A 27,872-nucleotide genomic window follows, 5' to 3' on the forward strand; every position below is an offset into this window, starting at 1 on the left:
GAGGAGGATACTCAATTCGGCCATATATATATTTTTATGTATTTTCGGGGTTATTTTTTTATGTAACTTCGTCGCTTATGGACCGATTTTGATAAATTTTTTTTTTGTTAGAAAGGAGATATCCCAAGGGTAGTACCATAAGAAAACCAGGATCTGGCGATGGAATTCCAGAGAAATCGAGGGGAACCTTCCAAAATCGTAGTAATGACTAGAGCTTTTGTTACTTTTTTGATCTAATCACTTTGTATTACTTGTTGATGTAATTAAAGTCGGTTTTTTTCGTTTGCTAGCAAAATCAATTATTTAATATTTTATGTTAAAAATCAAACCACTTAACTAAACTTTTTAAGGTTCCAATAACAGTATCAGCGCTACATGTACCTGTACTCCAGTAGGATGCCACAAAGCCAATTCGACGCACATAGACCCGGTAGTGTGAGCACATACCGTGTGGTACAACATTAACGATGGACTTTTTGCAGTTTCTTTAGTGTACTCAGTGTTAATTAAGAAGGAGTTACGGGTTCGTACTTGATGCAGAACTCGAGCCAACTGTAAAACAATAAATACAATAAAAATCCAAAATATATTATATTATGGAGTTTTGTCTCATAAAATATTCTCAATTAAGGAAAAATGAATAAAAGTTCTGATGTCATTTGTTCTGTTAGATTTTAGATTATGAACATAATTAATATATGACTGGAATAAAAAAAAACAAAGACCGGATAATTAATGCGGATCTACAATAATTATTTAAGAGAATAAGCGTATATCATACATTTTCATCATTTGATAAATTGTTGACCACAACCACATCGACGTCTTTTAAAAAGTCATGTTGTTTTAAGGCTTCACATCTACGCACAGTTGAGTATTGTATACGTATCCCTGGAATATCATTGATAATCTTATTTAATTCATTGTATTCAGATTTATCAGTTTTATTATCAACGAGTTCAGCGACACTTATTTCTTGTTTCTTTAAATTTTCAGCAACTACTTGAAGAGTGACGTAAAGTGCTGACGTTTTCTGTAAATAAATGAGATTTTTTAAATAAGTATGTTTCAATAATATTATTAAAATAAAAATAACTATAATAATTATTACATCAAGTTTATCTTTAGTATAATGTGGGACAAATTGTACGCTTTTGAGTGTAAAATTCTTGTTCATCGATGGCAGATCGTAGAATCTTGAACTAAACATTTGAACACCGCCGCAACTGAAAATGAGAGCACAGAAAAGTTAAATAATTTTTAAATTATTTTATTTAATTTTACTTATTGTTTTACCAGCAGCAATTACTCCAATACAATAGCATAATAAATATAAAGGTAACATTTCGCACACAAGCGAGCACAATTCCTCAAAGATCACACCTACCCACCTCAAGAAACACACCCACGGCTAACAAAACTGACTCGATCTCTTACTTTAAAACTATCTTAGTATTAAAACATTGTTATTTATACATACAAATAATCAAAATATGACTATATTTTTAAACTATTTTTTTAATGGATAATTAAGTCGACAAACACCACACGCCTGCTACACCAGAAGCATTGCAACCCTACCCCCAATCCCCCTCACTCTTTATTCACCACAGGAACACTACACTGCTTAAAAGCAGTATTATTTAGCTGTTATCTTCCGTAAAGTACTTCCCCAATCGGCCTGCTCCAAATTTTGTGCCCTACCCCAATATAAATCACTACATAGTATAAAACAAAGTCGCTTTCTCTGTCCCTATATCACTATGTATGCTTAGATCTTTGAAACTACGCAACGGATTTTGATGTATTTTTTTTACTAGATAGGGTGATTCAAGAGGAAGGTTATATGTATAATACAGGCATAATATAGTAGAAAAACACTGATAATTTTAGAGGTTTCTAATGTGATGTCGTAAATAAACCCATTTTTTTTGCGCTTACATTGCAAACGCTGGCTGAACCCTACGAGATGGATCAAAATAATGTACTACAGTATTGTACACCTTAAAAAGATCTACGAAAAAATCTGCGATGATATCTGTCTTTCTCTTAGGGATAACCTACAATAACCATTTTTTATCCTTTACTTTTTACGAGAAATAATGGCTTATTTACGAAGCAATTTTAAGCAATACAGCATTAATCCTTATTATATCCTTAAAAACATTGTATATTTAATATAAATCAATATGGCTCTTTACAGTAAGTAATTTAAATGAATATTTTCGAAGATATTACAGATTTAAAATGCAGGGACATAACGATTGCGGCGGTACCGGCCGGCGCGTGCCTAAATAAATGATAATAAAAACAATAGGGTATCGAAGGCCGCGCTTCGCCCACCACACCGACTTTGTCCTAAGTCGATCCTAAGGTGCGATCTCGCTAGGAGACACCCTTAGGAAGTCAAATCTCAATTAAATTTAAATGGGACCACATGACACGCAACACCTTTCAATAAAAAAAACCATAAAAAAAATCGGTCCACCCAGTCAAAATTTCTAAAGTAATATACAAAAAAAATACAATCAAATTGAGAACCTCCTCCTTTCTTGGAAGTCGCTTAAAGAGCTGTTAACGTTGCATATAAAGACGTTCTGTTGTATATTTTGTATCAGCATTGCAACCGTGCGAAGCCGGGGAGGGTCGCTAGTATGCAATAAATAACAGAGAGATGTTTACATTTCAAATAACGCACCTGATGCTTTCGTTATATTCATTGACTTTAGCCTTCATGACTGTTGTTCCATCGTTTAATATTTTTTTATGTCCTAAGTGATTCTGGACATCGATAACTAATTTTTTTATTGTGTGCAGTTGGGAAACTGATTCGTTGTTTCGTCTGAGCGTATTTAGTTGAATCAAGCCGTCGATAAAAGTAATCCAATTATCTTTCCACAGAATATTAGCTTCATCCAAAGATTGATTTGCATTATAGATACAACGAAATTCGCCTCTGTAAAAAAAATAACTCTGAAAATTTTGTTTTTTAAAACACATTATTTAAGGGTTTTATTGAATCGATTTACTGAACCATTTGCTATGTGATATTGTAAAAGAAAGTTACATATTATATTATGAGCTTATGAGTCAGGGGAATAGTAAGCATATAAATAATTATTTTATTGGTAACGACATTTATAGCTACTGAAACTAAAGTGACAGCGATCTAATAGAATTAGTATTTTTTTATTCCTAAGCGCATTTTATTTTACTTACGAATAATTATAATCTCTTGAATGAAATAGATGATAAATATCATTTGAATCTAAAACCATGTTTTCGTCGGATTCGGTTGTGGCGGGTACCATTTCTTTTTTGCCTTTTTCATTTCCAATTATAAAACCTGTTGCAACTTTTGTTTTGTTACTCAAAACCTAAAATGTAAGATGTAATAAAAATGTTACACGTGTCTTACGTTATTTTTTACAGGTATTCTAATTATCATGATCAAGTAACTCTATAGTGATCGTAGTAAATTAAATTTATTTTTTTTAAGTCTCATTGTATCTCGTATTGTATTTTTAAGAAAGAAATTTGGTAGTAATGAACCTCAAGATACTTGATACTTTGAAACTTTATCGATTTTTTTTTTGTTTATACAACTAGGTCGTAAACAAGCGCACGGCTCACCTGATGGATCACCGTAGCTTATAGACGTCTGCAACACAAGAGGCATCGCAAACGCGTTGCCGATTCTATCCCCCCAGGAGCTCTGGTCACCTTACTCACCAACAGGTAAACAACACTGTTGAAAGCAGTATTATCTCGCTGTGATCTTCTGTAAGGTCGAGGTACTACTACCCCAGTCGGGCTGCTCCATATATCCAGCAGGAGATTCCTGCCGTGCCCTAACTCAGTTCCTTTGATTTAACTAAATAATACTTAAAGTTGAAATAATTACTTCAAATTTTCCAGAGCCTCTATGAAGAGCCACGCTAAGGGAAACCTGGCGTTGGTCGTAAAAAACCAGTTGGGAATATTGTTGCACTTCTATGAATTGCACTGATAATTTTTTTTTCTCGACTCCCAACGACATCGCTAAAGTATCCCACACCGCCACTAATACTGCCGCAAACGGAAACATATTCTTTTCTGCAATCATTTTTATCATTAATACATGTTTACATATCGACACAGTACTTAAATCTATAATAATAAAGATATACTATTTTATAATAATAATATACACGGTCAGGCCGATCCTCCGGAAGTGGGTAAGGCGGCGGTTCGGACCGCTGACCTTCCGTCTGGTATAGATACTTTCCAGACACGGGTACTTCGGTAAGTACCTGCACCAAATCGCGACGGGAGGCGAGTCCAGCCTGAAATAGCACCATAAAATACGGCGCTCCACACGCTGGAGGTGTGCGCCACTTGGGAACCGCAGTAGCGCACGCTTTCAGCTGTTCTCGGGTGGGATCTCTTACTGCCGAGTGTCGTACAGGCCATGCTCGACAGCGAGAGATCGTGACAGGCGGTGGTCTCCTTCTGCGAAGAGGGAATGACAAAGAAGGAGACTGCGGAGTGGGCCAGAGAGAAAGACTCCTCTGCTGACCCACTCCGGCGCAGATGTACGAGGCAAGGCGGAAACGGTTTGCCCACCTCCTCCCGCCCTCGTAATAGTGACGTCACCGGCTGATTGTCGGGGGACTTGGGCCGGCCGGACGACACGACCCCACATGTCTGAGAGGTGACCTTGTTGTAAGCGAGGCCACCCCAATATTGTGCTGGGGTCCGGAGGTTTCGTCCGGGCTTACCGCCGGGACAAGGTGGCGGATGCTTGTGCGACCCCATCTCGCCCTACCCAGGTGGACGACTGCTCACACGTGGTGGTTTTTTAGTCAGTAGGCATCTGACATAACGCACCCGCGTCGAAGGGTATCCCTGATGAATTTTCCCCACGTAAAAAAAACTATAACCTTTTTTATGTCAACTAAATTTGTTCTTAAATAATGCATTATTTGCAAAGGTGTTTTTATTAGCATGATATTAATCATTATCCAAATAGATGCCTTTTATATCATTCAATTTCAATGAATATCTTAGGAGATATCGCAATTTTAATATAACATCTCATCAAAATAATGATATATATGTATGTCCGTATATACATAAAAGTCTGTCTGTCATTTCAAATAACTGTGTTTTTCCACACAAACAACGATTTAGAAATTACTCTCAACCTGTCTGTCTTTCCGTTTGTCCAGGCTAATCTTGAGAACGGCTGAACCGAATGTTTTAATGTAATGTGTGTATTGTGTGAGTGAGGATATGAGAAAGAAAGGAGTAAGCACTGAAGTGACGAATAATAGAGAGGAATGGAAGAGGAAAACATGTTGTGCCGACCCTACATAAGTGGGATAAAGGCAGGAAGATGATGATGATGGCTGAACCGAATGCCTTGCCGCCTTCGCTTAAAGCCTTCAACTCTGTCAACACCTTGGCTGTCCTGGATTCTCTGCAGAGATGTCATATTGACTGGCGATATATCGAGGTACCGAGATGTATGTAATTCTCGATATTGTTCAAGATTATGACTAAATATCGTATGTAACATATATAACTACAGCACCGTAGGCCACATCCATACTGCTCGGCAGATTATTCAAAAGACAGAAGAATATAATCAGCCGCTGTGTATGGCATTTGTGGACTACGAGAAAGCCTTCGACTCTGTCGAGACGTGGGCTGTCCTGGACTCTCTGCGGAAATGTCATATCGACTGACGATATATCGAGGTACTGAGATGTATGTACGACGCGGCGACGATGAACATTCATGTCCAGGACCAGAGAATAAGACCTATTTCCCTCCGGTGTGGGGGAAGACAGGGAGATGTCATCATTACAGCCTATACAGTCCACTGCTGGACATAGGCCTCCACAAGTTGACGCCAAAAATAACGTGAACTCATGTGTTTTGCCCATAGTCACCACGCTGGGCAGGCGGGTTGGTGACCGCAGTACTGGCTTTGTCGCACCGAAGACGCTGCTGCCCGTCTTCGGCCTTGTATTTCAAAGCCAGCAGTTGGATGGTTATCCCGCCATCGGTCGGCTTCTTACGTTCCAAGGTGATTGTGGAACCTTGTTATCCCTTAGTGGCCTCTTACGACACCCACGGGAAGAGAGGGGGTGGCTAAATTCTTTAGTGCCGTAGCCACACAGCATGTCACGCCAGACAGGGAGATGTAATATCATCGAAACTGTTTACCACTGCGCTGGAGGATGTATTACCTTGGGTTGGGGGGAATGAGGCATCAATATTAACGGTGAATACACCTCTCACCTTCGTTTTACTGACGATATCGTAATCTTTGCGGAGACGTTAGATGAGTTAGGCCAAATAATGGCCGGCCTAAACGAGTCCTCCTGACGTGTCGGTCTCTGTATGAACTTGGACAAAACCAAAGTTATGTTTAACAACAAAGTCATACCGAGACCGGTATCGGTAGATGGTACCCTTCTCGAAGTTGTTCGGGATTATAATTACCTAGGCCATACTATCTAACTAGGCCGCAACAACTTCGAGAAGGAGGCCGATAGGAGGATTTGGTGTTTCCTAAAGGATTCGGTTGGGCTGGGCGGCGTTTAGCAGGCATTGTGGAGTCTTCACTTCTAAGCTTCCACAATGCTTGAAGACAAAAGTCTTCGAGCAATGTGTCCTGCCTGTGTTAACATACGGAGCCGAGACGGGACTGGTCCACAAGCTTGAAGTCGCTCAACGTGCAATGGAACGTGCTATGCTTGGGGTTTCTCTCAAACATAGGCTTAGAAATGAGACTATCCGCGACACAACGAAAGTAACCGACATAGCCCAGATTAACGCACGATGTGTAACTATGTCCCAGGACCAATGCCTGCTGGAGCAGACGTGTCCTAGAGTGGAGACCGTATTTTGGAAAATGCAGTGTGGGACTCCAGTCCGCTGGACCAAACATCAACGTAAGACGTAAGAGGTGTAGGCTGGATGAGGAATGCGGAAAACCGAGCTGTTTTGCACGAATCTGTGAAGGTCTATGTCCAGCAGTGGATTGTTATAGTCTGAAGTGAATAAAGTACCTCTAATGACATGCCCTTTCAGATATTCGTTGTCATCGTCTTGAGTTGATAACACAAATTTACATGCGGCAGCTGTTTTTCTATGTGCAGCCTCGTAAAGCGGTAAATTCCTGAAAAGGGGTATTTTTATATCGGCAAAATGTACATTGTTTTTAATTTAAATCGTATATTTATTCTTAAAAATGAAATTTGTTTTAGTAAATAATTACCATCGTTCATTGTGAGCCCATTCCACCAAGTGAGACAGCATTGGTGTTCCAGTCGAAACAGGGTACTCAATTTTAGGATAAATTGCTTCAACTTTTGGATTATATCCTTCCATATAGAGTCTGTGAAAGAAACGTAGAATTAAATAAACTTTTGTATTTCGTAGTGTTACCACAACGTACACTTAAAGTTGAGGTACACTTAGTGGTTTACACTTTTAGGTAATCAAAGATATTATTTACTTTCCAATAGCTTCAAGGAAAAATGTTGCATTGTCTGGGTGTCCACGTCTCGTGAGTGGAATGTGTTTGCAGGATTCTGGCAGCGATCGCTTAAGGATCGCCTGTAGAAGACCGTGTGGAGCAATTTCTACTAACACAGCGTTGGGTGGAATCAAAGTTGAAGTCTCCTCAAAGAGGACTGGATTCTATAAAAAATAGTTACAATAAATTATTATAATAATACCAAGGGTCTTTTACTATACACAAAATATACAATAATGAGATTTTCACCAGCAAGTTGTTGGTGTGGTATTCTGCTGAAGAATACTTAGCCGACAGCTCACCCCACTGTTCTTGTGGAACAGATGTTGACAACCAGCGTTCGCTTCTGGGTTTTGGAGATTTAATCACTTCTGATAGATGCTTAAGCAGACCAGGACCTACGTAAAAAAAAGTAAAACTGTTTTTAAAAAATTTTAAATATAAAATAGAAAAAAAATCCTACTGCGAGGATAATACCACCAAATTAAAAATAATGAATAGCTCTTTATATTATATAGTAGTACACATATTATAAATATCAGTGTTACCTGCTTCAGCAATATAACGCGAGTGATACGCAATGTTGGAGCACGGGACTTCCTTTGCGAAAATCTGCTTCGACGTCAAGTCGGCGACGAACTCTTTCATGATGTCTTCCGGTCCGGAGATCGTACATGAATCGGGGCCATTGTGGCACGCTACTTCAATCTCCGGTGGACATAGCTTAGATATCTATAAAAATATTATTCGCAGATATAACTCAATGTGACACTTGATGTGACACTGGCATACAGATGCTAAATAATATTTTGGAAACAAACTATAATAAAACTAATAAAATAGTAATGGTGTCAGATAAGATAGGTCAAGGTTTTGGCTCCTTGCTTAATAACAATATAAAGAATGTATTGAATTTCTATTCACCTGGTGCCAGCTATGAATATCTAATAAAAAAAAAATAATTTAATAGAACTAGATGCAAATTCTGTGGTTATTTTACTTCACGGTGACAGTGTGGCAATAAAAAGATCTGACTTAATAAAAGATATGGAAAATTTAATACAGATACAAAATAAAAAAAATGTAAATTCATATTAAGTACTTTAGCTTAATCATATGCATTGACAGATCAACAGAATAATTACATATACACATTGAATTTATATTTGTATAACCTGACTCGTTGGCATAGTAACCTCACACTGTTTGATATAAATAAATTCAACTCTAGATTTAAATTAACAAATGATGTAATGTACTTGTCATTAAAATGTAAAAAGCAAATAGCAGACTTATTAACATATAAATAATTAGTTTAATTATAATACTTGTAAAACAAATTCTAATTTAAATAACATCTCTATTGATATAAAAAATAGGTAAAAAAAATAGGTAAAAAAACTTTTTAAGTTAAACGGTTTTATGTTAAACATACATTGCAATGTTTAAGATAAATGTACTAAAAACCAAAAAATAATAAAATAGATACAGTCGTGGGAATTATAAACATATGCATAGACTAGACTAAAATAAAACCGTGGGGCACGTCAATTGTCTACAATCGTTGATTAAAATGTTTGTTTTGTAATGTTACACTATAATTAGGCAGTTGTTCAACCGACAACGATGGAGTGTGATAAGTAGGGCTAGAATGTGGAAACAAGCTAGCAAGCTCGATTATAAGCGAGTTTTAGGGTTTCATAGTGGTGAGCGAGTAGTACTTTTATCATATGTTTTGTCGATTAAAGACAAACTACGAGCAGTGAAACGATTCCTCGCCAGCCAGCAGTGTGAATGTCCAACGATAAACTAGTTGAAACATCTCTTTTATTTACATGGAGTGTATAACTATTGGAATTTTCATGAGCAAGAAAATAGTAAGTAATTTCCTCACCGTCTGCGGGCCAACTGCCTATTTTAACGACGAATTAAACGATTCTTCTATCGCACATTAAGTCGATAATTTGTAGACAATTATGGTGCCCCACGGTTTTATTTTAGTCTAGTCTATGCATATGTTTATAATTCCCACGACTGTATCTATTTTATTATTTTTTGGTTTTTAGTACATTTATCTTAAACATTGCAATGTATGTTTAACATAAAACCGTTTAACTTAAAAAGTTTTTTTACCTATTTTTATTTTCTAGTTTTTAGTTTTTATTTCGCATTCTGTTTAATTCATTTAGTGCTTCATTATTGCAAGGCCCATCTTAAATATTGAGGTTGTATAGTGCACTGTATTCTTCTTGTCAAGCCCTTTTATTTGATACCCATATTGGTGGGATTGATAAAAAATTGTTATCAGACATTTGGTAGCGGCGGCCAGCTTAGATTTCAATTTTGCATAGTAAATTGTATTCTACTTGTTGAGACCTTTCATTTGATACAAATGTTGATGGGATTGATAAAACCTAAGTTATCCGCCATTTTGTAGAGGCCGCCATCTTGGATTTTAATTTTATATAGTACATTGATTATACTGGTTGAGCACTTTCATTTGATATCCATATTGATGGGATCGATAAAACCTACCTTATCCGCCATTTTGTAGTGGCCGCCATCTTGTATTTCAACTTTTTATAGTATATTGTATTCTGCTTGTTGAGCCCTTTCATTTGATACCCATATTGATGGAATCGATAAAACCTACGTTATCCGCCATTTTGTAGGGGCCGCCATCTTGGATTTCAATTTTTTATAGTATATTGTATTCTGCTTGTTGAGCCCTTTCATTTGATACCCATATTGATGGGATTAATAGAACATAAATTATCCGCCATTTTGTAGCGGCGGCCATCTTGAATTTATAATGATAATGAATAAACATAATTGTATTGTCACCAAAATCCAAAGTGTATACAAAATTTCAGATTAATCGGTTGACAGGAAGAGGGTGAAATTTGAATTACTAAATTTGACCCAAGAATAAATAAAGAAAAAATAATAAAAAATAATAAAACAAACGGGGTGAGCTAAATAAAACCGTTTAAAAACTTTTTAAGTTAAACGGTTTTATGTTAAACATACATTGCAATGTTTAAGATAAATGTACTAAAAACCAAAAAATAATAAAATAGATACAGTCGTGGGAATTATAAACATATGCATAGACTAGACTAAAATAAAACCGTGGGGCACGTCAATTGTCTACAATCGTTGATTAAAATGTTTGTTTTGTAATGTTACACTATAATTAGGCAGTTGTTCAACCGACAACGATGGACGTGTGATAAGTAGGGCTAGAATGTGGAAACAAGCTAGCAAGCTCGATTATAAGCGAGTTTTAGGGTTTCATAGTGGTGAGCGAGTAGTACTTTTATCATATGTTTTGTCGATTAAAGACAAACTACGAGCAGTGAAACGATTCCTCGCCAGCCAGCAGTGTGAATGTCCAACGATAAACTAGTTGAAACATCTCTTTTATTTACATGGAGTGTATAACTATTGGAATTTCCATGAGCAAGAAAATAGTAAGTAATTTCCTCACCGTCTGCGGGCCAACTGCCTATTTTAACGACGAATTAAACGATTCTTCTATCGCACATTAAGTCGATAATTTGTAGACAATTGACGTGCCCCACGGTTTTATTTTAGTCTAGTCTATGCATATGTTTATAATTCCCACGACTGTATCTATTTTATTATTTTTTGGTTTTTAGTACATTTATCTTAAACATTGCAATGTATGTTTAACATAAAACCGTTTAACTTAAAAAGTTTTTTTACCTATTTTTATTTTCTAGTTTTTAGTTTTTATTTCGCATTCTGTTTAATTCATTTAGTGCTTCATTATTGCAAGGGCCATCTTAAATATTTAGGTTGTATAGTGCACTGTATTCTTCTTGTCAAGCCCTTTTATTTGATACCCATATTGGTGGGATTGATAAAAAATTGTTATCAGACATTTGGTAGCGGCGGCCAGCTTAGATTTCAATTTTGCATAGTAAATTGTATTCTACTTGTTGAGACCTTTCATTTGATACCCATGTTGATGGGATTGATAAAACCTAAGTTATCCGCCATTTTGTAGAGGCCGCCATCTTGGATTTTAATTTTATATAGTACATTGATTATACTGGTTGAGCACTTTCATTTGATACCCATATTGATGGGATCGATAAAACCTACGTTATCCGCCATTTTGTAGCGGCCGCCATCTTGTATTTAATTTTTTTATAGTATATTGTATTCTGCTTGTTGAGCCCTTTCATTTGATACCCATATTGATGGGATTGATAAAACCTACGTTATCCGCCATTTTGTAGCGGCCGCCATCTTGGATTTCAATTTTTTATAGTTTATTGTATTCTGCTTGTTGAGCCCTTTCATTTGATACCCATATTGATGGGATTAATAAAACATAAATTATCCGCCATTTTGTAGCGGCGGCCATCTTGAATTTATAATGATAATGAATAAACATAATTGTATTGTCACCAAAACCCAAAGTGTATACAAAATTTCAGATTAATCGGTTGACAGGAAGAGGGTGAAATTTGAATTACTAAATTTGACCCAAGAATAAATAATAAAAAATAAATAAAACAAACGGGGTGAGCTAAATAAAACCGTTTAATAAAACAAACGGGGTGAGCTAAATAAAACCGTTTAAAAAAACAAATGATCTGTGGGGCATTTCCGTTAAATTAATTAGTACTATCATTGATGACCTCGCTCCGTACTTAGCTTTAACTTTTAACAATGCTATTAAAGTGGGGTCTTTTCCAGATTTGCTAAAAAAGTAAAGTTTTACCACTTTTTAAAAAGGGAAGTCGAAGTGATCCCAGTAATTAGAATAATAATAATAGACCCATTTCAATCCTACCGTCCTTAAGTAAAACATGTGAAAAAATTATGCTAAATCAACTTCCATTCTGGGTCCCTTTCTTTTTTTAATATATATTAATGATCTGCCATTTTATGTTAAATATATTTGTGATATAGTGCTATTTGCAGATGACACTTCTCTAATATTTAAAGTTGATAGGAAAAAAGTAAATTATAATGACTGAACGGTACTTTGTCGCGAATTCAAGATTGGTTTAAAATAAAAAACTTGGTTTTGAACGCCAAAAAAACCAAGTGCGTTGTGTTTTCGTTACCTAATGTTAGGCATCCAAATTATAATTTTATAATAAATAACGAGAGGCTTACTGACTCAATACTCTAGTGGAATTCCCATTTGTCACCCTTGAATGGTAGATTCAGCTCCGTGTCATTAACGGTTAGAAAAGTACGATAACTAACCGACGTTGCTACTACGCGCATAATATATTTTATCTATTTCCATAGTGTTATGTCTTATGGTCTGTTACGTTGAGATAATGCTACAGATATTGAGACTGTATTTATTTTGCCAAAATGGGCTATTCGCGGCATTTACGACCCTGGAGCTCGAGTCTCCCTACGGGATGTTCTTCAATATTAACAATTGCTTCGCAATATATTTATAACAATATTATGTATATTCACCAGAATATTCATCGTTTTGAAATAAATAGTAATAATTGCATTGTAAACACGAGAAAGAATAACAAAATTGTAACTCCAGGTTTCCGACTGCGCAAAGTAAATGTACAATAAAATCCCACAAACAATTTTGGTTAATTCTCGATACTTCTTTTGCGACAAAATTTCTTATATTTAGTCTACTTTTATTGACTTTAAAAATAATTTAGTTGGTGTGATAAAGCTTATTAAAAATTAAACCAGAGCTTCGTAAAAGGCCTGGATTTCAAATTTTATGTCGAATCACGAACACGCTTTGTTTGGTATAATTAAAAGGCATACCTTTTGGAATCCAACACCTACAGCAGCCATCGATCCTCTTATGAAAGGAGTTTGCAGCGAAACCAATCCTCGACTATATGCAGATAGTATCATCTCTTCAGCTGTGAAGCAACCATCTGCATATGCACACCCCAATTCACCGACACTGTGACCTAAAATGCAATTATTTATATTTATTTTATAATTTAAATTTAACACCACAAACACATTACAAACAAAGCATAAAAGAGTTACAGACTGTGAATTAACTGGGCAGACTTATGCCTATTAGCCATTTCTTATTATCGAAATTGGGTATTTGGTGTAGTTGTATAATAAATTTACGTACAAATGCTTACTCTAATACGAGTACTTATAGAAAACACATAAATAAATGAAAAGTAGAATATAAATATGATATATTTTTCATCATCATCACTTCAACCTATACAGTCCACTGCTGGACATAGGCCTCCAAAAGTTCACGCCAAAAATAGCGTAAGCTCATGTCTTTTGCCCATATAACCGATATAAAATCAATATATCAAAAATTTCAATCTAAAAGGTACATCGTTCCATAGCTTAATTGGCTAAAGCACCAACACGGTCAATCGGAGATGCAGGTTCGATCTCCACTGGAAGGGTCAATTTTTGATATAATATTAAGAATTGTTTAGAATTCCCTAATGTGTGGGTAACATAAAAATAAATCGTACGAATTAATATATATGTTATAAAATGTTATTGTTAAAGTAATAGGGTAACGTGGTTAAGAGTACGCAACACCAGTCAAGAAGTTGTTTACGGTTAATTTCAGTCGCAATTTCATGTCAACTATGATACAAAACGATGTGTGAAAAAATAATCGAATTCAGGAGAAAACACAGGAATTACATAAGTTTAAAGATTAATGCTCAAAATCTTGAATTTTTTGCCATTTAATTACTTAAACCTCATTATTTTTTTGGATACATCAAACCTAAGTGCGTACTCCTAGACCAGGCTACCTTAGTTCAAAATTACCAATAATGTTGTCAGGGAAGATTCCCATTTCACTGAGAATATCGGTAAGACCAATCTGAATTGCAGCGATTCCAACGAACGAGTTGAGAATGTTGTCAAATATATTTTTATCGGGCGACGTTATAATGTGGACTATATCGATTCCTTTAGGTTCCAGAACTCGACGACAACTGCAATTGTATAGACAATTATTCAATTTTCAATTCATGAGTGAGACTAAATTCATGCTTTGATAACTTTTCTAGGTTACGTTCTATGATAAATACAAGATATGTATTTAGAAAGGTACACACCGTTCAATAGACGCAGCAAAGATCGGTATTCTCATGAGTTGCGCGCCCATGCCCGCCCACTGCGATCCCATACCGCTGTATACGAACCACAGAGGATGTTTGACGTCATCGTAGTAGTCGACTTTCTCAGATAGACTAAAAGTTTCATTTTCGTCGTTTGTATCTGAAACGATACAAAAAACGATATAGTATATATTACTACCGTTTTGGTATTCAATTTTTTCATACAACTAGGTCTCAAACAAGCGCACGGCTCACTCGATGGATTACCGTAGCTTGTAGACGTCTGGAACATCAGCAGCGAAGCGCATTGCCAACCCTACTCTCAATCTCCTCCAAGAGCTCTGGTCACCGTCCTCACTATAAGAACACAACACTGCTTGAGACCACTATTATTTAGCTGTGATCTTCTTTAAGGTCGAGGTACTTCCCCAGTCGGACTGCTCCAGATTTTGAGCAGGATATTTCCTGCTGTGCCATACCTCAGTAACAACCAATAATTGATAAAACTATTTAAAATCTCTTACCAAGTATCGTATATCCTCTTCCCATGTGACCAAAAATGCTTGTTTTGTGTATATTTCTGAACAGCGCCAGTTCTTCGGGATCGATGGGGCGAGTTTTTATATCTTCAAATATTTTCATTACAGACGACTCTTGTCTTCCTGATATTGTGAGCAGCTGCGGTATGTTCGATTTGTAGAGTGAAAGATCCTGCGAGAAAAAAATGCACGAATTAGCAATCAATTCTAGGTAATGAAACCATCCAGCTCAATAATTCGCAGAAAGAGAGTATGACCTCAAAAAGAAGAAGGTTCTTTATCAAACAGTTTGTTTTGTTTCTGCGTAAATTACAAACCTTTCTAAACTCTTAAGTTACGCTAATCACTTTTTTTTTGTTTTATGTTATATATGACGTTTGTCTATTAAAGTTTTACGTATTAAAGGTTTTGTTACTTTACATTGTAAAAATCAGTCAACAGCTTATGTTCTAATTATAAAACAATCAAATTGTAATAAACTTAATTAGTTCAATTGACGAACTATTGTTATTGTGCCGACAATATTTATAAATAAATTTTATATAAATGGATTTGGTTAAAATGGCTTGATAATGGAATTATATTTTAAATGATAAGACATTATTTTATATTTCGAAGATTTATAAAATATACATGTTACATCTCACCTTAGGCTTGTAATGACCTTTCAAAAGAACATGTGAGTTGATACCGGTTACAGATAATCCATTAACGGCGGTATAGTTTCGTCCGAACTCCTGGTGGTCAGTCACAACGCGCATGCGTCCCTCGCGCAGAGCTGCCACGTCTTGTCGCGGCACCTCACAGTGTAGATTAGCAGCTATCTTGCCAGTATGGTACGCAAGAAGAACCTGTAAATTTAAGTTATATTTTTATTATTTAACAAAGAGTAGAGGTAGGATGAAGATTGCGGACAAACGAAAGGTTTGATGCTAGCTTGAGGAATCGTTTGTCAAGTGTCGAACTGCTATAGGGTGTCGTGACAATTTCTTGTGTTTGCCATAGTCTTGTGCTACTTCTTATTTAATTTTGTGTTGTGTTAAATTGTCGAATACTAGAAGTATTCGTTTTTAATGTTGACTTAGTAATAAGGGGTACTGAATTATGCTATAGTGGTATTGCAGGTGAGTATGTGTAACAGGTCTTGTAAAATTGTATATACCTTAGTAACAGCCGATATTCCCGTAGCAGCTTCTCCATATCCTATATTGGATATAACGCTCCCAACCAGAAGCGGATCATTACGGTTACTACAGTACACTTCCTCAATTGCTTCTAATTCCGCTTTATCAGCTTCCGCATTAGCTATTAACATGAAAAAAACAAAAGAGCGTGATTTCTGAGTACAACATCAACTGCTTATCAGTGAACATAAATAATATTTTACGAAGAAAGTAAATAGTTCCGATTTGGAGCTTTTCTTAGTCGCATTCAATGTTCAATATTAAACTAACAATATATCAAGTATATTTGGCTGTTGGACGGCTTTATGCAGTAGACGCAATTAGTTTAGCCCACGCAAGCAGTTTCAGTTAGTAAGACAAAGTGAAACTGAGAAAGGTTAAGTATTTTGTTTTCTTGCACTTGTATAATACGTAAGAATGAATTAACGACTAATTTGCCTATAATAAATATTATATAGGGATAACCATCCAACTGCTTTAAAATACACAGGCCGAAGACGGGCAGCAGCGTCTTCGGTGCGACAAAGCCAGTACTGCGGTCACCAACCCGCCTGCCCAGCGTGATGACTATGGGCAAAACACATGAGTTCACGTTATTTTTGGCGTCAACTTGTGGAGGCCTATGTCCAGCAGTGGACTGTATAGGCTGTAATGATTGATTGATTGATTGATTGATTGAAATATTATATTTATGCATATACAAATATCTGCACTGAACATGAAATAAATTTGGGAGTGCTGGCGTTAACTTGATTACTAGCATCAGTAAGTCACAACAATAGACGCAAAAACACGCACCATTAATTGTTTTTTAAATATGTTTAACGGTAAATATTTTAAGTATAGCTTTATTACATAATCTGATTTTTACTGTAACAATGACAAAGTCAAATTAATTATGTGTGATAATTAATTATATTCCTTCATGAGTCACGTTACTGAAATATGAACCGATATTTTTGTTACCTGAACCAAAGGCCTCGACATACTCTACGGCTTCTGGCTTAATCTTCGCTTCTTCATAGAAGTCTCTGATAAACTTAGCCATAAGTGATGGGTTCCTGTAGAAGCCATACCGTGCATGTTTTTCGCCTTTTGGTAGCGAATTAAATTCAGACTTAACATGCACCACCTCAGCGTAAATTCTAAAAAAAAATATAACAACATTATAAGGCTGAAAAACAACCAGATCATAAATAAAAATTTGTATAAACACAAATATCTACTCCGAACGGGAAAAGAACCCACCACCGCCGGTGTTTAGGCGCGCGATACGGCGATACGATATGCGATAGTCGATACTATACATACACAAATAAGAATTTGTAAGATTATGTAGATCTATGGGAAGCTGCGTCATATTCTTGGGATATCCTTACCACAATGCCTGAAGTTAAGGTAGCCCACCGACTGCATGTCACTTAGAAATCTATGGAAGACTATCCAGCAGAAGACCAAACTAACTGGCATAGTTCAAAAGTGTATCAAATTGAAGTGGTAGCTGTTTTAAGGTCACATCTGTTGTAAAACCGATGGTCGGTGGAGTAAGAAGATTCTCGAATGGCAACTATGGTTCGGCAAACGTAGTATTGAAGCCAGATGGACTGACGACTTAGAGAGGGTAGCTGGCACTGAATAGATAGAGAAAGTGGGATATCGGGTCTTGTGACGAACCCTGTGGGAGGCCTTTATCTATCAGTGGACTGTGATAGGCTTATGATGATGTAAATGTCATACTCACCTACGAGCATCCTTTGCTTTTTGCAAGAATAGAATATTTATAGCCTCAGATTTAGCGCATCCATTGGGGTCATTGTCGAACGATTTAGTTTTACCATCCATACTCACTTTCAAGATTCTAAAAAAATTATTAACGAAAATAACTAATACATACAAACGTTAATACACACAAATTTCACAACTACTACTTACAAAACTGTAAATTCATTGCATTGAAGATTAAGTAAAAAATAACTAAGTTAATACATACAAATTCTTCATTACCAAAAATTTGTACTCATAAGAAAACTGTAAATTCATTGCATCCAAGATTAAGTAAAAATTTTAGTGTAGGATTCTCTATAATCGAGACTAACTGACTGACCAAATGAATTTATACAAAACCGGTCCCGATTCGAGTTTATACTAAAAGCTAGGAAACGGGATACTTTTTATTATATTTATCCCAAAATCCGCTAATTTTGAATTGTTTCATATATATTTAAATGTAATGTAATGGTTTCACTGTTCAGCAATTTTTTTTTTTAAATTATGTGATATATCCACAGGCTTATTATGCCCGTGCCTTTGTTATTCCATATATTATTATTATTATTTTTTAACATGTATCGGTACTTCACCGCAACTTAGAATCTAGAAGCCTTAATAACTAGTCTTAAATTTCAAATTTCTAAAAGTCGTTCAGCAATTACATATATCATGAACATCAGTACTATAACTAGATTGTTTTAAATTTTAAAATGTGCAAATCTTAATTGCTTTTTAACCGACTTCCAAAAAAGGAGGAGGTTCTCAATTCGACTGTATTTATTTTTTTATGTATGTTACATCAGAACTTTTGACCGTGTGGACCGATTTCGACAAATTTTTTTTAATCGAAAGGTGGTGTGTTTCAATTGGTCCCATTTTAATTTATTTGAGATCTAACAACTACTTTTCGAGTTATATCTAATAATGCGTTTTTACTTGACGCTTTTTTCGTCGACCTACGTTGTATTATACCGCATAACTTTCTACTGGATGTACCGATTTTGATAAATCTTTTTTTGTTAGAGAGGGGATATCCCTAGTTTAGTACCATGATAAGGAAACCAGGATCTGATGATGAGATCCCAGATAAATCGAGGGAATGTCTCAAAAATCCGCATAACTTTTTACTGGGTGGACCGATTTTGATATTTTTTAATTTAATCGAAAGCTGATGTTTATCATGTGGTCACATTTAAATTTTATCTAGATCTGATAATTACTTTTTGAGTAATCATTGATAACGCGTAGTTACTTGACTATTTTTTCATCTATCAACGTTGTATTACTCGTCGATGTAATTGAAGTCGTTTTTTTTTTCGTTTGCGAACAAACACAATTATAGTTAATTCTATAGGCTTAATAACAGTTATATTACGATTACTTTCATAATAATAAATGAACATAATATTAAATAAGTGTGTGATTTAATTCCGATATGTGACTGGAGCTTACTGCTTATGAACGATAACCGTGACATTCTATTAAATATATAAAATTATAAGTCTAAAATCAAAACAAAAATTTACGCTTTTTATTCGAATCGGTACAACTGACTAGCCCGTTGGCGCAGTTTGTAGTGACCCTGCTTTCTGCTCCGGTGGTCGTGAGTTCGATTCCCAGCTTGAGTCTGGGTGTAATATATATATTTATATGTGTACTATTTATATCTATGTTTATCGAAAAAAAATATGTACCAGTCGACTGTTACCTATAATACAAGCATTAAGTTGCTTACTTTAGGAACAGACGACCGTGTTTGTATTGTGTAGATATTTATTTATTATATTATTATTATTTTTGCTGTCGTACTTTTTTAATAGTTACATTAATATTTTAAATATAAATATTTAATATTTAATATTTTAATAAAATAAACAGCTAAAAGCACTATTAAACGAAACTCTTAGCGTCACTAAACGTCAGTATAACCGAGTGGCAGAGTCACAGAGACTCAGCTTCAGTTGTCTCACATTTCACTGATAATATTTTTTTCATACCGGGCTGTGGAGTCCTCCTACCATTTAAAGGAGTAAACTCCGGTTCTTAACTTCCGCATTCCAAAATCTTACCTTCCATAGTGAATGGTAGATTGGGGATGTAAACTCAAACTAGCTCCTCCTACAATAGCTGCTTCACATTCACCGCGTGTGATAGCCTGGTACGCCAGTTCCAGTGCCCTCGTGGAACTATTGCAGGCCGCGTCTACAGCAATCGATGGACCTTTGCCGTTCAACCAATACGATATACGGTTCGCAAACATAGATTTACTGCATCTGTAATATATTAAAGAAAAAATAAAATAAAGAAAGAAAGCAACTAATAACCGATGCCAGATATGCTGATTGATGGGATATTGGTTCATTTTTAAAATGAGACGCAATATTCAAATATAAATATATTATTATATAGCTATTACATACCCTGTAATACCCATACCCGTTACGGAGCTTTCCGCATAAAAGCAAGCCTTTTCAGTTTCAGAGAAACAGCAACCAACGTAAACACAGATTTTCTTTCCATCCAGTTCTTTTGGACTCATACCTTAACACGAGAAAATAATCAGTTAACCGTCTCCTGTTAGATTTGATTCAATATTTAATGCAATAAGAGTAGTTCTTGTTACTGTTGAAAACTTTCTCACCAGAGTCATATATAGCTTGATACGCCTGTTCCAAGATTTTTCTTCCCATAGGATCCATGTTGTTCCCTAGACGGTAATGTACTTTAAAGAATTGCGCGTCAAACAAATCGAGTTCAGGCACTTTACCAGTGTATTGAGCGACTTCAGGATGATCATATTTCCAGCGAGAATTTTCGGAATTTATTGGATTTATCTAAAAAAAAATATTAAATGAATCGTTCTCAATTTTTTCTGTACCAAACTTATTGCTGGTCATCTCCCAAAAGAAACGTTAGTGAATCGGTTGGCTACCGACTTGATTTGGCTGTTGTACTAATAAATGAAAGAGTCATAACTGAACGAATGATTACCCCACTTTCATCCATTTTTTTTTTTTATATAAATAAGTCGGCAAACAAGCGTATATCAATATACAATCAATAATTTTAGCGGTGTTCCCTAGTAAGATGCAAAATTTTATAAAAATGTCTTAAATATAATAGTCACACAATAAACAAGACCAGCCAACTTTCTTGTTTTTTGAATTGAAGTTAACTTTATCCCACTCATACTGAATGCTCAAAATCTGGAGCAGCCCGACTGGTGAAGTATCGCGACCTTACAGACGATCACAGCTAAATAGTACTGCTATCAAGCAGTGTCATGTTCCTGTAGTAAGTTCGGTGAGCAGAGCATTGCTTGCGATGCTCCTGGTGTTCCTGACTTTTAGCTATGACTATAAGCTACGGTAATCGCATACCATCAGGTGCGCTGTACGCTTGTTTGCCGATCTAGGTGTATAAAAAAGGTTGTACGTGTGGGAATCAAGTGTTTAAAATACTGATAACCTCTGTATAAGTCCCACTTCTGGGCAAAGGGTTGAGCCTAGAGATTATAGTAGATTTATTTAGATCTTTATTGGAAGTGTACCTTGTTGTAAAGAATATCTGAGAGTTCCTTAACGTTATGGGACTCCGGGTACAGCCCCGCCATACCCGAAATCACAACCTTATCCCCGGATATGGTGCCCATGTCGACGTCTGGTGTTTCAGCAAAGGTTTTCGTTATCGATTCCATATCTAAAAAAAATACATTGTTATTATATGTATATATTTAAAATAATATCGATTAAACCAATATAGGCTAATAGCCACAATAGCTAATCTAAATCTAATCTAATCTTTTCTCTCTCTGACTACTGTTATTCTGACTGTGTGTTTATCAATGAATGACGTTACACTTGTTTCTATTTTTAACAACGACTCCTAATGGATTTTGATTGTTAAATTGATCATTTATGATTAAAATGCAGTTTTTTTAGGTATTCGGTATTCGGGTATAGCATATGAATTTGAAAAAATAAATTAGCCAGATTGGTTGAGCCATTCTCGGGTTATCCGCTTAGCAACATTCGTTTTTTTTTTTTTTATATGTGTTCGGGGATAACTCTGTCGTTTATGAACCGATTTTGATAATTATTTTTTTGTTAAAAAGGAGATATCCTTAGTTTGGTACCATGATAAGGAAACCAGGATCTGATGATGAGATCCCAGAGAAATCGAGGGAAACTCTCGAAAATCCGCATAGCTTTTTACTGGGTGTACCGATTTTAATGATTTTTAATTTTATCGAAAGCCGATAAATCTCGATGAAATTTAAATGTGACCACATGATACTAAGTATCATGTGGTCACATTTAAATTTCATCGAGATCTGATAACAACTTTTTGAGTAATCTTTGATAATGCGTATTTATTTGACTGTTTTTTGTCTACCTACGTTGTATTACTTATCGATGTAATTGAAGTCGGTTTTTCTTCGTTCGCCTGCAAACACAATTATCTATAATATAAAAATGAGTCGCTGAATGTGTTGCTAAGCGCAAAACTCGAGAACGGTTGGACCGATTTCGCTAATTCTTTTTTTAAAATATTCCTTGAAGTACGAGGATGGTTCTTACGGAGAGAAAAATTCTAAAAAAAAATAATTAAATTTCCTGAAAAAGTCTAAAAACAACACTTTTCTATACTCCCATACAAAAGATTTGTGATAATACTTAAAAGTCAATTTGAACTTTAATACCATACGATAAAGTTTGTGTTAGGCGATACGAAGTTCGCCGGGTCAGCTAACTAGCTGTATTAATATAGATGTGTAAAATTTTATGCAATCTAGTAATTAATTTATTTTTTATAATTAATTATTAAGATTGATAGGAAATCGTATTAATTATTAATAAGCAAGCATAAAGGACTGAATATTAATAATTAATAAAATTAAAATTAAATAATGTTACATTATTTAGGCCCTTGCTTCTCCTTAACCTTTGTCATTATCAGGCCTATCCAAACCCCCTATCATAAATAAATTTGTTTTGCAATTATTTTTAAAAACATAAAATCTTTAAATTGTAGCTATGTTAAGGATTAATTTAAAAGTATATTATTTGTATTTGCTCGCAAACGAAAAAAAAAATCGGTTTCAATTACATCAACGAGTAATAAAGTCGACGAAAAAACAGTCAAGTAAATACGCATTATTAGATATAGCTCGTAAGCCTATCGCAGTCCACTACTGGACATAGGCCTCCACAAGTTCGCACCAAAAATGGCGTGAACTCATGTGTGTTACCCATAGTCACCACGCTGGGGAGGCAGGTTGGTGACCGCAGGGCTGGCTTTGTCGCACCGAAGATGCTGCTGTCCGTCTTCGGCCTGTGTATTTCAAAGCCAGCAGTTGGATTTAACTCTGTGTTTTTCAATTTAACTCTGTTTGTTTGTTAGTTTATGAAGTGGTTTTTTTAAACAAATTTATTTATTGCTACTTTTTATTTAAAAAATATATTTAAAACTTTAATTATGATTATTTTTTTTTTATAATGAAATTACTTTTTCGGATTTCATCGCGATTTATTAAATATTTTAGATGCCCGACGTTTCGGATACATTACAACAGCTTTTTTGACATTTTTTTTTTATTATTTTTAATATCTACTTCTGACACACGCTAAGCATTTTCAGTTTTATAGACAATAAATAGTAACGTACCTATAACAGAAGACGCTTTGTCGAATAAACTTTATAAATATAATTATTAACTTATACGAAACACGTCTTCTCCTTGCACAACTAACGTAACAACAAAGTAACGTAACGTTCTACATCATCCCTTATATATATAAACTATTTGTGCATAAATTTTAATCATTAGTATTAAGTTAGGATTTTAATTCTTGCTAATTTATTACTTAACCTATCATTCTTTCCTATTCAAATTCAATCAAAACTAGGGTGACAATAAGTTGACAGGAAATTATAAATAATGTATTTTTATTTATTTATTTACTAGCTGACTCGGCAAACGTTGTCTTGCCGCCAAACGCGCTAAACGCTATTTAAAAATAGGGGTAGGTGGTAGAAGGTTGAAAATTTACGGTTGTATGTATTTTTAACGCCAAATCATAATAAAATAAAAAATAAATAATTTATGTAAAAATTAAAAAAAAATTGGGGTGGACTACCCTTAATATTTAGGGGGATGAAAAATAAATGTTGTTTGATTCTCAGACCTACAAAATATGCACAAAAAAATTGAGAGAGAGATCAGAATCGGTCAAGCCGTTTCGGAGGAGTTTAACTAAAAACACTGCGACACAAGAATTTTATATATTTGATTTCATAGGCACTATGTGTAATAACACAGTCATATAATTTTAATTCTTATATCAATCACAAATCAAAAAAATATGTTTGACTTTCAAATGAAAATAATGAATGGTACAACACTGCGTCTATTGCTCTAACTGAGACTTCACGTATTATCTGAGGCTGATTGGCTGACAAGTTATAAGATATTTAATATTTCAAATTTTAGTTTGCTAAGTTCGTTCATAAGAGAGAATGCTATTCGTGGAGGTTCACTAGTATTGGTGCGTAATGAAATGGCTTATAAATCACGTAATGATACTGTAATTTGCAGCACTGTTTGTCGAGCGTACTGTAGAGTTGTCATGTGTCAATGTGTGGAATTACAGCGTTACACATAATGCTTTGTGTATAGCGGCCCTTAGTGGGCGATTTACAGTTTTTGAGACAATTATGGAAGACATTCTTAAAAAGTTATTTAGTTACTAAATATGTATTAGTGAGAGGTAATTTAAATGTAGATATCTTAAAGGAAATAATGATTGGAAGTAGTTTAAATCATTTGTTTAATTCATTTTCTTAATACAAAAATATTGCCAACCAACTCAAGTCACTAAGACATCTTCTACTTGTATAGATAACGTATTTAGTAATATTGAAATTCACAATAAATCTGTTATAACTGTTTTAACTTCCGATCAATCTGGTCTAAACGTCTCTCTTGAAGGGAACATCAATATTATTCCGTGAATAGTCGCATGTGGTAAAGAAAACAAATTGTTTCAAGGATATTGTAGCGCAAAAAATATTTTAAAAAGATATGATGGCACGGGATCTAGATGTGCTTAATAATTCAGTTTTTAAGTTAATTTGGAATATATTTTATAACATTTTCAAATTGAAAATTTTAGATAAAGATGGGAACTTCAAATTTAGTGACTTGGCCTCTGAAGGCGTTTGAAGAATCGATGTAGGTTGTACAAGCTGTAACTGTATGAAGCAATAGAAGCAAGAAACCTTTTTTTAGATTATGTAAAACAATATTATAAAACTTTTAACGGCAAAACTTTAAAAGGCATTATTTTTCACAATAAACAGTATAGTTGAGATGATGACAGATGACAGAGACAGATGCTGACGTGACAATTCTCAAGCATGCATATGACGCGTGGGAAAGGTCACAAAATGCTGTTAGTATATTCTGTGACTTATCAAAGGCGTCCGATTGCGTGGACCAAGGGATTCCATGAAGTAACCTTGAGTATTACGGTGTTAATGGAAAATCTCTTGATCTTATTGATTCGTATTTTAATATAGAATTTACTTGGTGCCAAAACCAATTATAGGTCCTTTTATTTTTTAACCGACTTCAGAGAGGAGATGGAGGTTACGTAACGCTATTATTAACGTAGCGAGCTATAACCAGTGACAATATATTGTTATGAAATAATTTTAATGTTTATTGTTTTAATCGATAGCTGATGCTTGTCTTGTGGTCATTTAAATTTAATCGAGGTCTGATAACTACTTTTGTAATGGAAATCGATTTTTTTTTCTTTTGCTAGCAAACACAATTATGTTTATTTAATTTGTTATTTCTTTTAATGGCGTGCAATGAACAGTATTATTTAGTATTATGAACCAGTAAACACGTACAAACTATAAATTCCAAAACACTTTTTGTTTTGAACATTAATTCGACTGTTATGATTCATTAGCCGATAGTTTAGAGTTCAACGAATATATTCTTTATGTAACTGACAACAAATGGTAATTATTAATTAAAGTTACAGAGATTGTGTATTTTATGCAATAGAGGTTTCGGCCTCTGAGGGGACGAAAGTTGATTACTTTTTAAGCAAAACTTTTTTACGCACGCTTGACTTTGGGATTAAGTTGATGAATGCGTGACGAGTTACGAAAAGTGTGATCGGACGAGGCGGACGGAAGTTGAGAGCGATATGTAAGTTAGATGGAGCTAAAGATGTTTTACTTTAATCACGTGGTCTAAAGCACACTCGTTTTTTTTATTTAAATTTAATATAATTATAACATCATTACAAACTTTACTTGTGCTGTGTGGCTACGGCACTAAAGAATTTAGCCACCCCTTCTCTTCCCGTGGGTGTCGTAAGAGGCGACTAAGGGATAACAAGGTTCCACAACCACCTTGGAACTTAAGAAGCCGACCGATGGCGGGATAACCATCCAACTGCTGGCTTTGAAATACACAGGGCGAAGACGGGCAGCAGCGTCTTCGGTGCGACAAAGCCAGTCCTGCGGTCACCAACCCGCCTGCCCAGCGTGGTGACTATGGCAAAACACATGAGTTCACGTTATTTTTGGCGTAAACTTGTGGAGGCCTATGTCCAGCAGTGGACCGTATAGGCTGTAATGTATGTACAAACTTTACAACAACCAGACCGAAAAAAAATATTTGTACAAATGCAAATATACATCCAGAGCGGGTATCGAACCGCAACTACCGGTGTTTAGGTGCCTACACGGCACACGCGCTACTACACCAGAATTGTCGCCTTGTATATCGTATTTTAAGTATATTTATTACCTAAGTAAGTCCACATACGCCCTAGAAACTGAAGAAAAAATTCCTGCTGTGCGTACCTCTGTATGTATGTCTTATACAATTTTTTTTTTTATTTTTGTTTTCTTTTATTTTTAAACTATCGGTATTATAATAGTCTGTAAAATGACAAACTAAATAATATTACTTACTAGCTTTTACCCACGGCTTCGCTCGCATTGAATTCAGCAGGAATTTCCTGCTCAAAATATGGAGCAGCCCGACTGGGGTAGTACCTCGACCTTACAGAGGATCACAGCAAAATAATACTGTTTTCAAGCAGATTGTGTTCCTGTTGGTAAGTAAGGTGACCAGAGCTCCTGGGGGGATTGGGGATTGGGTCGGCAACGCGCTTGCGATGCTTCTGATGTTGCAGGCGTCTATAAGCTACGGCAATCGCTTACCATCAGGTGAGCCGTACGCTTGTTTGCCGACCTAGTGACATTAAAAAAAAAAAAAAATTTTTAATAAAAAGCATCCTATGTTACTTCTAATACCTCCAAGAATTGTGTACAAAATTTCATGATGATCGGTTAAGTAGTTTTCGCGTAAAGCGTAACAAACAAACTTATATTCACATTTATAATTTATAACCATCTGAGGCAACTGGAGATCCGGGACGGTTCGCTCGCAACCAGGATGCAGAAGACGGTGTTAGTTGACTCAACTAGGATTGTCCGCCGATTTCTCAGCCTACAGCCCTAACCCCAGGCCGTTTGACCTCCCTGCCGGGGCGTATTCCTCCACCCGCTTATATTTATATATATAAGTATAAGTAAATTTAATATATTATTTATTTAAGTATTTATTATAATATATGTATCTATATTATTATAACATTTTTTATTTATTTATTATAATATATGTATCTATATTTATTATAACATTTGTATTGGCCATACAGGTGTT

The 27,872-nt window shown here is 35.2% G+C and overlaps 1 protein-coding gene across 1 annotated transcript in view; it reads right to left on the reverse strand.

Moving 5' to 3' along the window:
• LOC123663607 (fatty acid synthase-like) overlaps positions 1-21,812 on the reverse strand; it is a 39,692-nt gene extending 17,880 nt beyond the window's left edge. Inside the window, exons 1-23 of the mRNA XM_045598278.1 lie at positions 21,666-21,812; positions 20,757-20,949; positions 20,536-20,656; positions 20,185-20,388; positions 18,087-18,203; positions 17,312-17,490; positions 16,324-16,466; positions 15,809-16,012; positions 15,147-15,333; positions 14,620-14,782; positions 14,327-14,496; positions 13,325-13,476; positions 8,080-8,263; positions 7,781-7,929; positions 7,511-7,695; positions 7,271-7,390; positions 7,062-7,171; positions 3,905-4,095; positions 3,220-3,377; positions 2,699-2,956; positions 1,112-1,226; positions 782-1,033; positions 382-552 (exon numbers count right to left, since the gene is read on the reverse strand). Coding sequence (XP_045454234.1) covers positions 382-552; positions 782-1,033; positions 1,112-1,226; positions 2,699-2,956; positions 3,220-3,377; positions 3,905-4,095; positions 7,062-7,171; positions 7,271-7,390; positions 7,511-7,695; positions 7,781-7,929; positions 8,080-8,263; positions 13,325-13,476; positions 14,327-14,496; positions 14,620-14,782; positions 15,147-15,333; positions 15,809-16,012; positions 16,324-16,466; positions 17,312-17,490; positions 18,087-18,203; positions 20,185-20,388; positions 20,536-20,656; positions 20,757-20,949; positions 21,666-21,812 — 3,873 coding nt within the window. The remainder of the gene's footprint in view (positions 1-381; positions 553-781; positions 1,034-1,111; positions 1,227-2,698; positions 2,957-3,219; positions 3,378-3,904; positions 4,096-7,061; positions 7,172-7,270; positions 7,391-7,510; positions 7,696-7,780; positions 7,930-8,079; positions 8,264-13,324; positions 13,477-14,326; positions 14,497-14,619; positions 14,783-15,146; positions 15,334-15,808; positions 16,013-16,323; positions 16,467-17,311; positions 17,491-18,086; positions 18,204-20,184; positions 20,389-20,535; positions 20,657-20,756; positions 20,950-21,665) is intronic.
• Positions 21,813-27,872: the final 6,060 nt, after the last annotated feature.

Source organism: Melitaea cinxia, chromosome 20, assembly GCF_905220565.1.
Source record: "Melitaea cinxia chromosome 20, ilMelCinx1.1, whole genome shotgun sequence".
Lineage (NCBI taxonomy): Eukaryota > Metazoa > Arthropoda > Insecta > Lepidoptera > Nymphalidae > Melitaea > Melitaea cinxia.